This window comes from Hemibagrus wyckioides, linkage group LG20 (assembly GCF_019097595.1).
Source record: "Hemibagrus wyckioides isolate EC202008001 linkage group LG20, SWU_Hwy_1.0, whole genome shotgun sequence".
In the NCBI taxonomy this organism is placed as follows: domain Eukaryota; kingdom Metazoa; phylum Chordata; class Actinopteri; order Siluriformes; family Bagridae; genus Hemibagrus; species Hemibagrus wyckioides.
Window position 1 is genome coordinate 21,656,664 of NC_080729.1, and position 17,500 is coordinate 21,674,163.

A 17,500-nucleotide genomic window follows, 5' to 3' on the forward strand; every position below is an offset into this window, starting at 1 on the left:
CCACGCCTGAAAATTATCCCTTATTCAGAAACATTAATCTCTCCGATGGGAAGTAAGTAAATCTGATGCAAACACACATTCACTAACATTAACTTTATTACCATGAATTACCTCATTAATTACATCAGACTCTATTGAACACTACCACACTTATAGCGGAATATTCTTCCGAACCTCCATCACTCATATTCCTTCCATGTGTCCTGTGTGTCTCTGTCTGTGTCTGTGTGTCTCTGTATCCTGTGTGTCTCAGTGTCCTCTCTGTGTGTCTCCATGTATCTCAGTGTTCTCTCTGTGTCTTAGTGTCCTCTCTGTGTCTCTCTGTGTCTCCGTGTCTCTCAGTGTCCTCTGTGTGTGTAGTAGTGTGTTGTGTTTAATTAAGGATCAGTGTTGGATTTGTGTTTTGATGAAACATAAAGAGTAGCCGGCGCTGCAGCGAGGGTTCTTCCTCTTCAGGATGTTTATAGTGGACGCTGCTCAGTTCTCCCACTGTTTTGTTGTGCGTCCAGCTCTGCAGTTTGCCGTGGATTTTCGGGATGTCTAAGTGCCGATGTTGGAGAGCTGTTGTGGGTTTTGGAGGGGATTATTACAGAGAATTTCCAGCCTTCAGTCTGGAATAATTTCCCAACCTGTGATTTTGTGGAAATGTCATTTGTCGTTAAGGGAAAATGTTCAGGTGAGAGAATAAGCACTCGCAGCTGGAGTATGGATTATAGTGTCTCTGTGTTTGTCTGTGTGTATCTCTGTGTGTGTGTCTGTGTGTGTGTCTATGTGAGTGTCTGTGTGTCTCTGTGTGTCTCTGTGTGTGTCTGTCTCTGTGTGTCTGTCTCTGTGTGTCTGTGTGTGTGTCTATGTGAGTGTCTGTGTGTCTCTGTGTGTCTCTGTGTATCTGTGTGTGTCTGTGTGTATCTCTGTGTCTGTGTGTATCTATGTGTGTCTGTGTGTATCTCTGTGTCTGTGTGTATCTCTGTGTGTATCTCTGTGTGTCTCTGTGTATCTGTGTGTATCTCTGTGTGTCTCAGTGTGTGTCTGTGTGTCTCTGTGTATCTGTGTGTGTCTCTGTGTGTCTGTGTGTCTCTGTGTATCTGTGTGTATCTCTGTATCTCTGTGTGTATCTCTGTGTGTGTCTTTGTGTGTCTGTGTGTATCTCTGTGTCTGTGTCTCTGTGTGTCTGTGTGTATCTCTGTGTCTGTGTATCTCTGTGTGTGTCTGTGTGTATCTCTGTGTGTCTCTGTGTGTATCTCTGTGTGTATCTCTATGTGTGTCTGTGTATCTCTATGTGTGTCTTTGTGTGTCTGTGTGTATCTCTGTGTCTGTGTCTCTGTGTATCTTTGTGTGTATCTCTGTGTCTGTGTGTCTCTGTGTGTGTCTGTGTGTATCTCTGTGTGTCTCTGTGTGTGTCTGTGTGTATCTCTGTGTGTCTGTGTGTATCTCTGTGTGTGTCTGTGTGTATCTCTGTGTGTATCTCTATGTGTGTCTGTGTGTGTCTGTGTGTGTCTGTGTGTCTCTGTGTATCTGTGTGTGTCTCTGTGTGTGTCTGTGTGTCTCTGTGTGTATCTCTGTGTGTCTCTGTGTATCTGTGTGTGTCTGTGTGTGTCTGTGTGTCTCTGTGTATCTGTGTGTATCTCTGTGTGTATCTCTGTATCTCTGTGTGTATCTCTGTGTGTCTCTGTGTATCTGTGTGTATCTCTGTGTGTATCTCTGTGTGTCTCTGTGTGTGTCTGTGTCTCTCTGTGTATCTGTGTGTATCTTTGTGTGTCTGTGTATCTCTGTGTATCTGTGTGTATCTCTGTGTGTCTCTGTGTATCTTTGTGTGTATCTCTGTGTCTGCGTGTCTCTGTGTGTGTCTGTGTGTATCTCTATGTGTGTCTGTGTGTCTCTGTGTGTGTCTGTGTGTCTCTGTGTATCTGTGTGTATCTCTGTGTGTCTCTGTGTGTGTCTGTGTGTCTCTGTGTATCTGTGTGTATCTCTGTATCTCTGTGTGTCTCTGTGTGTGTCTGTGTCTCTCTGTGTATCTGTGTGTATCTCTGTATCTGTGTGTATCTCTGTGTGTCTCTGTGTATCTTTGTGTGTATCTCTGTGTCTGTGTGTCTCTGTGTGTGTCTGTGTGTATCTCTGTGTGTGTCTGTGTGTATCTCTGTGTGTCTCTGTGTGTATCTCTGTGTGTGTCTGTGTGTATCTCTGTGTCTGTGTGTATCTCTGTGTGTCTGTGTGTATCTCTGTGTGTATCTCTATGTGTGTCTGTGTGTCTCTGTGTGTGTCTGTGTGTCTCTGTATATCTGTGTGTATCTCTGTGTGTCTCTGTGTGTGTCTGTGTGTATCTCTGTGTGTCTGTGTGTATCTCTGTGTCTCTGTGTGTATCTCTGTGTGTCTGTGTTTATCTCTGTGTTTCTCTGTGTGTCTGTGTGTCTCTGTGTGTGTCTTTGTGTAGCTCTGTGTGTATCTCAGTGTGTCTCTGTGTATCTGTGTGTATCTCTGTGTGTCTGTGTGTCTCTGTGTATCTGTGTGTATCTCTGTGTGTCTGTGTGTATCTGTGAGTATCTCAGTGTGTCTCTGTGTGTCTGTGTGTATCTCTGTGTGTGTCTGTGTGTATCTCTGTGTGTCTCTGTGTCTGTGTGCCTCTCTGTGTGTCTCTGCGTGTATCTCTGTGTGTCTCTGTGTATTTCTGTGTGTCTGTGTATCTCTGTATCTCTGTGTGTATCTCTGTGTGTCTGTGTATCTCCATATCTCTGTATCTCTGTGTGTCTGTGTATCTCTGTGTGTCTCTGTGTATCTCTTTGTGTGTCTGTGTGTATCTCTATGTCTGTGTGGTCGCTGTTTCTCTGTGTGTATCTATGTGTGTCTGTGTGTATCTCTGTGTGTCTGTGTGTCTCTGTGTGTCTCTGTGTATCTCTGTGTGTCTGTCTGTATCTCTGTGTATCCCTGTGTCTCTGTGTGTGTCTGTGTGTATCTCTGGGTGTCTGTGTGTATCTCTTTGTGTATCTCTGGGTGTCTGTGTGTATCTCTGTGTCTCTCTGTGTGTCTGTGTATATCTCTGTGTGTGTATGTGTGTATCTCTGTGTGTCTTTGTGTATCTCTGTGTGTCTGTGTGTATCTCTGTGTGTCTGTGTTTATCTCTGTGTGTGTCTGTGTGTATCTCTGTGTGTCTGTGTGTATCTCTGTGTGTCTGTGTTTATCTCTGTGTGTGTCTGTGTGTATCTCTGTGTGTCTGTGACTCTGTGTGTCTGTGTATCTCTGTGTGTCTGTGTGTATCTCTGTGTGTCTGTGTCTCTGTGTATCTCTGTGTGTATCTCTGTGTGTCTCTCTGTGTGTCTCTCTGTGTGTCTGTGTGTATCTCTGTGTGTCTGTGTGTATCTCTGTGTGTCTGTGTCTCTGTGTATCTCTGTGTGTATCTCTGTGTGTCTCTGTGTGTATCTCTGTGTGTCTCTCTGTGTGTCTGTGTGTCTATGTGTGTGTCTCTGTGTGTATGTCTCTTTGTGTATCTCTGTGTGTGTCTGTGTGTGTGTCTCTGTGTGTATCTCTGTGTGTTGTGAGTGTCTGTGTGTATCTCTGTGTGTGTCTCTTTTTGTATGTCTGTGTGTCTCTGTGTGTGTCTCTGTGTGTCTGTGTGTATGTCTGTGTGTCTCTGTGAGTGTCTCTGTGTGTCTGTGTATGTCTCTGTGTCTGTGTGTGTCTGTGTGTATGTCTGTGTGTCTCTGTATGTGTGTGTCTCTGTATCTGTGTCTGTGTGTGTCTGTGTCTCTGTGTGTGTGTCTCTGTCTCTGTGTGTCTGTGTGTGTCTGTGTCTCTGTGTGTCTGTGTGTACCTGTGCATGTCTGTGTGTCTGTGCATGTGTGTGTCTCTGTGTGTGTGTGTCTCTGTTTGTGTGTGTCTCTGTGTGTGTGTGTGTCTCTGTGTGCCTGTGTGTCTGTGTGTATCTCTGTGTGTCTCTGTGTGTATCTCTGTGTCTCTGTGTGTGTCTCTGTGTGTCTGTGTGTATGTCTCTGTGTGTATCTCTGTGTGTTGTGTGTGTCTGTGTGTATCTCTGTGTGTGTCTGTGTGTATGTCTGTGTGTCTCTGTGTGTGTGTGTGTCTGTGTGTATGTCTGTGTGTCTCTGTGAGTGTCTCTGTGAGTCTGTGTGTCTGTGTGTATCTGTGTGTGTGTCTTTGTGTGTATCTGTGTGCGTCTCTGTGTCTCTGTATGTGTGTGTCTCTGTGTCTCTGTTTGTGTGTGTCTCTGTGTGTGTGTCTGTGTGTGTCTGTGTCTTTGTGTGTGTCTCTGTCTCTGTGTGTCTGTATGTGTCTGTGTCTCTGTGTTTGACTGTGCATGTCTGTGTGTGTCTCTGTGTGTGTGTGTCTCTGTGTCTCTGTTTGTGTGTGTCTGTGTGTTTGTGTGTCTGTGTCTCTGTGTGTGTGTGTCTGTGTCTCTGTGTGTGTCTCTGTCTCTGTGTGCCTGTGTCTCTGTGTGTATCTCTGTGTGTGTGTGTCTGTGTCTCTGTTTGTGTGTGTCTCTGTGTGTGTCTTTGTGTGTATCTGTGTGTGTCTCTGTATGTGTGTGTCTCTGTGTCTCTGTTTGTGTGTCTGTGTCTTTGTGTGTGTCTCTGTCTCTGTGTGTCTGTTTGTGTGTCTGTGTCTCTCTCTCTGTGTTTGTGTGTCTCTGTGTGACTGTGCGTGTCTGTGTATGTCTCAGTGTCCTCCCTGTGTCTGTGTGTGTCTCAGTGTCCTCCCTGTGTATGTGTGTGTCTCATTGTCCTCTCTGTGTCTGTGTGTCAGTGTCCTCTCTGTGTGTCTCAGTGTCCTCCCTGTGTCTGTGTGTCTCAGTGTCCTCCCTGTGTCTGTGTGTGTCTCAGTGTCTTCCCTGTGTCTGTGTGTGTCTCAATGTCCTCTCTGTGTCTGTGTGTGTCTCAGTGTCCTCTATGTGTCTGTGAGTGTGTGTCTCAATGTCCTCTCTGTGTCTGTGTGTGTCTCAGTGTCCTCTATGTGTCTGTGAGTGTGTGTCTCAGTGTCCTCTCTGTGTGTGTATTTGTGTGTCTGTGTGTGTCTTCGTGACCTCCCTGTGTCTGTGTGTGTCTCAGTGTCCTCCCTGTGTCTGTGTGTGTCTCAGTGTCCTCTCTGTGTCTGTGTGTGTCTGTGTCCTCTCTGTGTGTGTCTCTATGTCTCTTTGTGTGTCTCAGTGTCCTCTCTATGTCTGTGTCTTTGTGTCCTCTCTGTGTCTGTCTCTGTGTCTCTTTGTGCATCTGTGTGTGTCTCAGTGTCCTCCCTGTGTCTGTGTGTGTCTCAGTGTCCTCTCTGTGTCTGTGTGTGTGTCTGTGTCCTCTATGTGTGTGTCTCTGTCTCTTTGTGTGTCTGTGTGTCTCAGTGTCCTCCCTGTGTCTGTGTGTGTCTCTGTGTCCTCTCTCTGTGTGTCTGTGTCTCTTTGTGCATCTGTGTGTGTCTCAGTGTCCTCCCTGTGTCTGTGTGTGTCTCAGTGTCCTCTTTGTGTCTGTGTCTCTGTGTCCTCTCTGTGTGTGTTTCTATGTCTCTTTGTGCATCTGTGTGTGTCTCAGTGTCCTCCCTGTGTCTGTGTGTGTCTCAGTATCCTCTCTGTGTCTGTGTGTGTCTTTGTCCTCTCTGTGTATGTCTCTATGTCTCTTTGTGTGTCTGTGTGTGTGTCCCTGTGTCCTGTCTGTGTCTTTGTGTCCTCCCTGTGTCTGTCTCTGTGTCTCTTTGTGCATCTGTGTGTCTCAGTGTCCTCCCTGTGTATGTGTGTGTCTCAGTGTCCTCCCTGTGTATGTGTGTGTCTCAGTGTCCTCCCTGTGTATGTGTGTGTCTCAGTGTCCTCCCTGTTTATGTGTGTGTCTCAGTGTCCTCCCTGTTTATGTGTGTGTCTCAGTGTCCTCCCTGTGTATGTGTGTGTCTCAGTGTCCTCCCTGTGTATGTGTGTGTCTCAGTGTCCTCCCTGTGTATGTGTGTGTCTCAGTGTCCTCCCTGTGTATGTGTGTGTCTCAGTGTCCTCCCTGTGTATGTGTGTGTCTGTGTCCTCCCTGTGTATGTGTGTGTCTCAGTGTTCTCACTGAGTCCTCAGCAATCAAAGCCATTCTATAATTGATTACTGATTATTTCCTGGGTTATTATGTTCATCATTACATACACAAATCAGCTGCAGTCACAGCTCAGGTCATTCTTTAGGTGTAGAGTTATACAGGTGTAGAGTTATACAGGTGTAGACTGTAGTCCACCTGCTGCACTCCACAAAGTATTGGCACCCCTCTGACCCTCTTCATGCGCAGACATCGTTTGTAAGGGGTAAGTGCTGAAATTTTTAACGTCAGTATTCAGAACTCGGACATAACTACAGAGGATATGTGAGAGCTACACATAGGGGCGGGGTTTATCTAAAACAGGCGTATCTCAGTTAGCAGTGACGTCCAGCACCGCTTTCTGACCGTTTAATGTGATCAGAAGAGTTTGAGAAATTTATGTTCAGGTTGTAAATACACTCTCACACTCTGTGGAAGGTCAGTGGAGGTCATTATTATATACATCAGTATGAATCTAATGTGGAGATCATCAAAAGAGACTTTTAGGAATTTTACGGTTCTGTCACCTGATTCTGAACCCAAATAACTTACTCTCCTCATAAATCCTTACTTTTTGGTGAAAAAGTCACCTGTGATGCTGAAAATAAGACTTAAAGACTAGACTCTTTCCCCCACATGTTCAGCCTGTGTTCATCCTCCAGTCTTCATCAGACTCAGTTTCTGCTTGGCCGCAGGATGAGTGGTCACCACATGGTGTTAGATCTCTCTAATGACAGCGTGCAGTGTGATAAACATCTGGAGAGTTTTCTGTAGTACTTGACTAAGTGTCTCATGGCTGTGTGTTCAGGTGGCACCGTGTGGCGATCAGCGTGGAGAAGAAATCCATCACCATGATCATCGACTGTAAAAAGAAAATTTCAAAGCCTCTGGACAGAAGTAATAAAGCCGTGATCAGCACCGAGGGCATCACGGTGTTCGGCACCAGGATCCTGGATGAGGAGGTGTTCGAGGTAAGAGCAGCATTCTGTCTGAATATGAGACCTAGATGTTCCTCTGAACACTGCAGTGGGAGTTTCCATCATCTCGAGTTTATGGGAATGTTCAGGCTTCCAACATGACCTGGAAAACCTGGATTTTGACAGACTAGTCCTTCAGTCATGGAAAAAACACCTGGAAACTAGATGAGAACCTGGACTCCAGCTCCAGGAGATGTTATATAAGCTGCTCTTTTACGCCTGTTCACTCCTGAAGTTTTTCTGCATGCAGTCACTTAAGGATAAAATACACTAAAATATTCCGGTTTATTTCAGCCCTGTTCTGTTCACACACTCAGCTGAAGGAAAATGAATCACTCTTCATTTCTATTCATTAATTTAAATGATTTCTAAACAATAGATGCTGCTATAAAACACTTTGCACCAGCCTATTAGCATTAGCTAGCTACTTCTTAACTCAATAGTATTAGCTACTTGATAACTTATTAGTATTAGATACTTAATAACTTATTAGCATTAGCTAGCTACTTGTTAACTCATTAGCATTAGCTACTTGATAACTTATTAGCATTAGATACTTAATAACTTATTAGCATTAGCTAGCTACTTGTTAACTTATTAACATTAGCTACTTGATAACTTATTAGCATTAGCTACTTAATAACTTATTAGCATTAGCTGCTTTGTAACTTATTAGCATTAGCTACTTGATAATTTATTAGCATTAGCTACTTAGTAACTTATTAGCATTGGCTTACTTCAGCCAATACTGAGATTTGTTTCTTTCTCATTCAGTGGTCAGAGTTTAGTGAATCGGTCAGTTATCAGTGAGTCACTTCTGTATTATTCAGTGTTTCGCTCCATGAATCGTTCAGTAACAATGAGATTTGCTCTGGTCTCATGCAGCAGCTCGTGATCTGAATCAGTGAATCGTTTGTCATGGATGAGATTCTCTCTCTTTTTGGTTTGATTCAGTGACTGAGACCCACTTCTGTCCTGAGGGATCGACTCAGTGAATGTATTCTTTTTGTGATCTTTTAACATCATCATCATCACCACCATCATCAACACCATCATCATCATCATCAACACCATCACCATCATCATCATCACCATCATCATCAACACCATCATCATCATCATCAACACCATCACCATCATCACCATCATCAACACCATCATCATCACCACCATCATCATCATCACCATCATCATCATCACCATCATCATCAACACCATCATCATCACCACCATCATCATCATCACCATCATCATCATCATCACCATCATCATCAACACCATCTCCATCATCACCACCATCATCATCACCATCATCATTCTGTCACACACACACACACACACACACACACGGTTATTAGCTGTGGCTTTAAACACTGCATTCTTCAGGAGTCAGATGCAGGAATCATGCAGAAGTCTAACTGAATGTGATTGATAATTGATGGATGGATTGATGATTGATGATTGATTCAAGGATTCAAGAAGCTTTATTGTCATTTCAGCCACATATATCTGACACAGTACAGAGTGAAATGAAACAGCGTTTCTCCAGGACCTGGTGCTACATAAACATACAACATAAAGATCAAACACAAGAACACCACAGAGCTAGGACAGGAGCTTGTCCAAGACACATAAAGTGTAAAGTGTGCAGCTAGGTGCAAACAGAGCGACGACAAGACAGTGCAGAGACAATAAATACAGAAAGACAACACAAAAACAAGACACTTAGCACCGAAAGAAAAAGAGAAAAAGAACATGCAATGAAATGTAAATGAAATGAAATAAAATGAGATGATGATGAACTTTGGGGCCTGACAACATGTATTGTGCAAAAATACAATATATCAGCAGTTGAGGTAGTGCAAAATAGAAATAAACATAAATATAAATATAGCAGCAGATGGATTGATAACTGATGGATTGAAACTTTAACGTCTTAATGACAGGACACAATAATATCAAAAATATGTGTAATGATTTATACACACACACTTAGTGCACCATGCTAAACCAGAGGTCATAAGCTTCAGAGGTCCAGAACAAGTAAAGAAGTGAACTGGATCAGTTTCCCGACTCGGTTCTGTCGTAACCAAAGGCCAGGAAGTGACTCTGATCTTTCAGATGCTAAGTTACTTCAAAAAACAAAACAATTTAGAATAATGAGATTGTTTTAAGTAAAGAATGATTTTATTGTCAAGTTTTAGTTTTTGTTACTTCCTTCCAAATCCAAACTGGACATAAACACACATTAGCGGTTAGCATATGCTGACATGTTCGCCTGCTTCAAATAAACACACACACAGAGTCATAAACACTAGGAGCTATGGAAAATGTCTGACAGACTAAACAAAAAGTGTGTTGTATTAAACCACATCTTGTACGCTGAGTAGGGATGAGTCAGGAGAAGAGTTGCTATCCTGTCACTGTGCTAAGCTGTGGTTTAGCTCACGCTAATGCTAATGTATGCAGCATTGTCTGTTTGATATTAGCCGGTGGAATGTGTTAAATGAGAACATTCTGTTAAACACCTCTGTCTAAAATCAGCAAACTGCAGGAGAAAACCAGGGCTGTGTCTCAATCAGATCACTAGCTCCCTAGCTTATGGTGTTGAGTCGCTGCTAAAGAAAAATCATTCAAGTAGATTTAAGAAGTACAGAAACAGCAAGGAGCTACTGACCCCTGGAGATAAACCTGAGATTTCAGCTCATTCACCAGAGAAGAAGGTGAGTGTCCATGCTCTCAGTTTTTTCTGGCCATTTTAACACATGATGAAAATTGTTATACACACACACACACACACACACACACACATATTATAAATTACAATGTGAAGGAGGGAAATATGAAGAAAGCCAGATGAAGATTTTAAAATTGATTTTAAATTTTTTAATTTCATTTTATAATTCTAAGTGTTCATTCATCTCTGGCTAGTTATTGATTATTCTTTACTTTATTTGTAGTTCGGTTTGATTTAATTGTCATTATATGAAGTGTACTGTACTGAGGAAGCTGTGCTCTGAATTTGGGTCCAGTTTTATAGTTTTGGAGAAATTTCTGGACTTTGCACAATGAGAGTAAAAAAACCCATCGCTCGTTAATCGGCTCCATCTGTTTGTCTTTAATTCATTTTTTCGGCTGGTAATGAACGAGGATTATACGACTCTCCACTACGTAACTCCGGCTCGAGGACAAAGACCTCTTTCAGGACATATTGAGTCCCTGTTCCACTATTGATTCATAACGTAAACATCTCAAAAAAACTCTATCCTTCTGTTATACTGTATGTGTGTGTGTGTGTGTGTGTGCGTGCGTGCGTGTGTGCGCGTGTGTGCGTGTGTGCATGTGTGTGTGTGTGTGTGTGCATGTGTGTGTGTGTTCAGATAAAGTGTTTATTTTCTCCCTCTCACTGGTGTGTTAATGGAGCTGCACTTTGCTGATGTCTTTCTAAAGGTCACTCAGGTGAACGAATCAGAATACCTTCCATGAGATGAGTCAGTTTGTTCATTGAATCGCACTCATTTGACACTGACTCACTGACTCAAATCAACAAATCTCTTTAGTGTCCTTCATCACACTGAAATCTGTGGTTATGTTGTAGATTTATCTGCCCTGGTGTTTTAGGTGTGTGTGAGTTATATTTGTGTCTACTGAAATAAGTTACTGACTCAAGGGTCAAAGGTCAGACACACGAGTGAGACACTGAATTGTGAATGAATCATTTGAACTGAATCAAATGACCTGAGTCACTTAAAAAAGAATCAGTTAGCAAGGTGATATAGACTGGGTGCTCTAGGGAAAGTGGAGAAGGGTGTGTTAAATACTGTACTGAAACTGAACACACACACACACACACACACACACATTTTTGTAATATTCAGTTTATGTTTGAGTTTTGGCACAACTTCAGCGTTGAGATAAACACAGGTGGATGAATCGGTGCTGCTGAGTGACGTTAAATGTCCTGTGAGTTTCAGTGTTTGGATGGAGGTGAAACAGTAGTGTGTGTGTGTGTGTGTGTGTGTGTGTGTGTGTTTCTGCAGATGGCATAAACAGGTGTGAGTTTGGAAGCAAGGGAGCGTCTGCGGCTCAGGAGGAAAATATGATCTGTGTGTGTGTGTGTGTGTCTGTGTGTGTTTCTAGGCCACAGATGTTTAAGAGATACTGTGGTTTAAAGAAAACCTCACGGGACAGAAACTTTGAGACTCTTTGTTCTCTGTGAGAAGTGAAGGAACTTTCAGCACTGATTTCTGCACAGTGGCAGAGCTGATTATCGATTCTGTGATAAACATATTACATAAAAACATCATGATATTTAACATACACTGTATCACACCGAGGTCTGGGCTGTGGTGAGAGGTTCTGTCTGCTCAGTGAGAGGTTCTATCTGCTCAGTGAGAGGTTCTATCTGCTCAGTGAGAGGTTCTATCTGCTCAGTGAGAGGTTCTATCTGCTCAGTGAGAGGTTCTATCTGCTCAGTGAGAGGTTCTATCTGCTCAGTGAGATGTTCTGTCTGCTCAGTGAGAGGTTCTATCTGCTCAGTGAGAGGTTCTGTCTGCTCAGTGAGAGGTTCTATCTGCTCAGTGAGAGGTTTTACCTGCTCAGTGAGAGGTTCTATCTGCTCAGTGAGAGGTTTTACCTGCTCAGTGAGAGGTTCTGTCTGCTCAGTGAGAGGTTCTATCTGCTCAGTGAGAGGTTCTGTCTGCTCAGTGAGAGGTTCTATCTGCTCAGTGAGAGGTTCTATCTGCTCAGTGAGAGGTTCTGTCTGCTCAGTGAGAGGTTCTATCTGCTCAGTGAGAGGTTCTGTCTGCTCAGTGAGAGGTTCTGTCTGCTCAGTGAGAGGTTCTATCTGCTCAGTGAGAGGTTCTATCTGCTCAGTGAGAGGTTTTACCTGCTCAGTGAGAGGTTCTGTCTGCTCAGTGAGAGGTTCTATCTGCTCAGTGAGAGGTTCTATCTGCTCAGTGAGAGGTTCTATCTGCTCAGTGAGAGGTTCTATCTGCTCAGTGAGAGGTTTTACCTGCTCAGTGAGAGGTTCTGTCTGCTCAGTGAGAGGTTCTATCTGCTCAGTGAGAGGTTCTGTCTGCTCAGTGAGAGGTTCTATCTGCTCAGTGAGAGGTTCTATCTGCTCAGTGAGAGGTTCTGTCTGCTCAGTGAGAGGTTCTATCTGCTCAGTGAGAGGTTCTGTCTGCTCAGTGAGAGGTTCTGTCTGCTCAGTGAGAGGTTCTATCTGCTCAGTGAGAGGTTCTATCTGCTCAGTGAGAGGTTCTATCTGCTCAGTGAGAGGTTCTGTCTGCTCAGTGAGAGGTTCTATCTGCTCAGTGAGAGGTTCTATCTGCTCAGTGAGAGGTTCTGTCTGCTCAGTGAGAGGTTCTGTCTGCTCAGTGAGAGGTTCTATCTGCTCAGTGAGAGGTTCTATCTGCTCAGTGAGAGGTTCTGTCTGCTCAGTGAGAGGTTCTATCTGCTCAGTGAGAGGTTCTATCTGCTCAGTGAGAGGTTCTATCTGCTCAGTGAGAGGTTCTATCTGCTCAGTGAGATGTTCTGTCTGCTCAGTGAGAGGTTCTGTCTGCTCAGTGAGAGGTTCTATCTGCTCAGTGAGAGGTTCTATCTGCTCAGTGAGAGGTTCCGCCCACAACAGACCGGAACAGGAAGTCAAATTAAGCAGGATCTTCTGAAGGAAAAACTCGTTAATAACATTCATGAAGTTATGATAAACGTCTAGTGATAAAGTGTGTAACACACACACTCATACACACACAAACACACACACACACTGACAGTAACACACACACTCATACACAAACACACACACACTGACAGTAACACACACACTCATACACACACACACACAGACAGTAACACACACACACACACTGACAGTGACACACACACACACACACACACTGACAGTAACACACACACTGACAGTAACACACACACACACACACACTGACAGTAACACACACACACACACTGACAGTAACACACACACACACACACACACTGACAGTAACACACACACTGACAGTAACACACACACACACACACACTGACAGTAACACTCACACACACACACACACACGCACACTGACAGTAACACACACACACACTGACAGTAACACACACACACACAGACAGTAACACACACACACACACACACACTGACAGTAACACACACACACACTGACAGTAACACACACACTGACAGTAACACACACACACACTGACAGTAACACACACACACACACACTGACAGTAACACACACACACACACACACACACACACACAGACAGTAACACACACACACTGACAGTAACACACACACACACACACACACTGACAGTAACACACACACACACACACACACACTGACAGTAACACACACACACACTGACAGTAACACACACACTGACAGTAACACACACACTGACAGTAACACACACACACACACACACTGACAGTAACACACACACACTGACAGTAACACACACACACACACACAGACAGTAACACACACACACACTGACAGTAACACACACACACAGACAGTAACACACACACACACACACACACACACACACACTGACAGTAACACACACACACACACACACACACTGACAGTAACACACACACACACACACACACACACTGACAGTAACACACACACACACACACACACACACACACACACTGACAGTAACACACACACACACACACACACACACTGACAGTAACACACACACTGACAGTAACACACACACACACACACACACTGACAGTAACACACACACACACACACTGACAGTAACAAACACACACTGACAGTAACACACACACACACACACTGACAGTAACACACACACACACTGACAGTAACACACACACACAGACAGTAACACACACACACACACACACACTGACAGTAACACACACAAACACACACTGACAGTAACACACACACACACACACTGACAGTAACACACACACACACTGACAGTAACACACACACACAGACAGTAACACACACACACACAGCCAGTAACACACACACACACACACACTGACAGTAACACACACACACACACAGACAGTAACACACACACACTGACAGTAACACACACACACAGACAGCAACACACACACACAGACAGTAACACACACACACACTGACAGTAACACACACACTCATACACACACACACAGACAGTAACACACACACACACACACTGACAGTAACACACACACACACACACACTGACAGTAACACACACACTGACAGTAACACACACACACACACACTGACAGTAACACTCACACACACACACACACGCACACTGACAGTAACACACACACACACTGACAGTAACACACACACACACAGACAGTAACACACACACACACACACTGACAGTAACACACACACACACTGACAGTAACACACACACTGACAGTAACACACACACACACACACTGACAGTAACACACACACACACACTGACAGTAACACACACACACAGACAGTAACACACACACACACACACACTGACAGTAACACACACACTGACAGTAACACACACACACACACACACTGACAGTAACACACACACACACACACACACTGACAGTAACACACACACACACAGACAGTAACACACACACACACACACACACACACACACTGACAGTAACACACACACACAGACAGTAACACACACACACACAGACAGTAACACACACACACACACAGACAGTAACACACACACACAGACAGTAACATACACACACAGACAGTAACATACACACACACTGACAGTAACACACACACTCATACACACACACACACACAGACAGTAACACACACACACACACACACTGACAGTAACACACACACACAGACAGTAACATACACACATAGACAGTAACATACACACACACTGACAGTAACACACACACTCATACACACACACACACACACTGACAGTAACACACACACTCATACACACACACACACACACAGACAGTAACACACACACACACTGACAGTAACACACACACACACACACACACACACACACACACACTGACAGTAACACACACACAGACAGTAACATACACACACACTGACAGTAACACACACACTCATACACACACACACACACACAGACAGTAACACACACACACACACTGACAGTAACACACACACACACACACACACACACTGACAGTAACACACACACTGACAGTAACACACACACACACACACTGACAGTAACACACACACACACAGACAGTAACACACACACACACACACACTGACAGTAACACACACACACACACACACTGACAGTAACACACACACACACAGACAGTAACACACACACACACACAGACAGTAACACACACACACCCACACTGACAGTAACACACACACACACAGACAGTAACACACACACACACACACTGACAGTAACACACACTGACAGTAACACACACACACACACACTGACAGTAACACACACACACACACACACACTGACAGTAACACACACACACACACACAGACAGTAACACACACACACACAGACAGTAACACACACACACACACACACACTGACAGTAACACACACACACACACTGACAGTAACACACACACACATAGACAGTAACACACACACAGACAGTAACACACACACACACACACACACTGACAGTAACACACACACACACAGACAGTAACACACACACACACACAGACAGTAACACACACACACAGACAGTAACACACACACACACACTGACAGTAACACACACACACACACACACAGACAGTAACACACACACACACACACTGACAGTAACACACACACACACACACACACTGACAGTAACACACACACACACACTGACAATAACACACACACACACACACACACACTGACAATAACACACACACACACACACACACTGACAGTAACACACACACACACACACACACTGACAGTAACACACACACACACACTGACAATAACACACACACACACTGACAGTAACACACACACACACACACACACTGACAGTAACACACACACACACACACACACTGACAGTAACACACACACACACACACACTGACAATAACACACACACACACACACTGACAATAACACACACACACACTGACAGTAACACACACACACACACACTGACAATAACACACACACTGACAGTAACACACACACACACTGACAGTAACACACACACACACACACTGACAATAACACACACACACACACTGACAATAACACACACACACACACTGACAATAACACACACACACACACACTGACAATAACACACACACACACACACACACACACACTGACAGTAACACACACACACACACACACACACACACACTGACAGTAACACACACACACACACACTGACAATAACACACACACACACTGACAATAACACACACACACACACACACACACACTGACAGTAACACACACACACACACACACACACTGACAATAACACACACACACACACACACTGACAATAACACACACACACACTGACAATAACACACACACACACACACTGACAATAACACACACAGACACACACACACTGACAGTAACACACACACACACACACACACTGAAAGTAACACACACACACACACACACTGACAGTAACACACACACACACACACACACACTGACAATAACACACACACACACACACACACACTGACAATAACACACACACACACTGACAATAACACACACACACACACACACACTGACAATAACACACACAGACACACACACACTGACAGTAACACACACACACACACACACACACACTGACAATAACACACACACACACACACACTGACAGTAACACACACACACACACACACACACTGACAATAACACACACACACACACACACACACTGACAATAACACACACACACACACACACACTGACAATAACACACACACACACACACACACTGACAATAACACACACACACACACACACACACTGACAATAACACACACACACACACACACACTGACAATAACACACACACACTTTTCAGAAAGAGTTGTTACAGTTTCAGGTTTTAAATGAAAGAAATGTAAAGGATTTGGTGTCTGTTTTTCTTTTTTAAGATAAATAACATATTTTTAAAATCTCGTTTCTGATCTTTTACTCGTTTACTCTCCACCTCTCCACCTCTCCACCGCTCCACCGCTCCACTGCTCCACTTCTCTGCCTCTCCACTTCTCCTTTCCCTCCAGTCCTCACTACATTCCTCACCTTTCTTCCACTTTTCTCCTAATTTTCCAGAAACTGACCTCCTGTGGAGAGAAAGCTGGAGAACTGAGCATCGATCACACACACACACACACACACACACACATGCACATGTGCACACACACATTCTCTCTCTTTCTGTGTGTGTGTGTGTGT

At 44.0% G+C, this 17,500-nt stretch overlaps 1 protein-coding gene across 1 annotated transcript in view; it reads left to right on the top strand.

The window, feature by feature from the left end:
- The window catches only part of LOC131370840 (collagen alpha-1(XI) chain-like), a 104,761-nt gene that overhangs the window by 15,472 nt on the left and 71,789 nt on the right, over nt 1-17,500 (top strand). Inside the window, exons 3-4 of the mRNA XM_058418368.1 lie at nt 1-52; nt 6,847-7,009. The exon at nt 1-52 is cut by the window's left edge and continues 162 nt beyond it. Coding sequence (XP_058274351.1) covers nt 1-52; nt 6,847-7,009 — 215 coding nt within the window. The remainder of the gene's footprint in view (nt 53-6,846; nt 7,010-17,500) is intronic.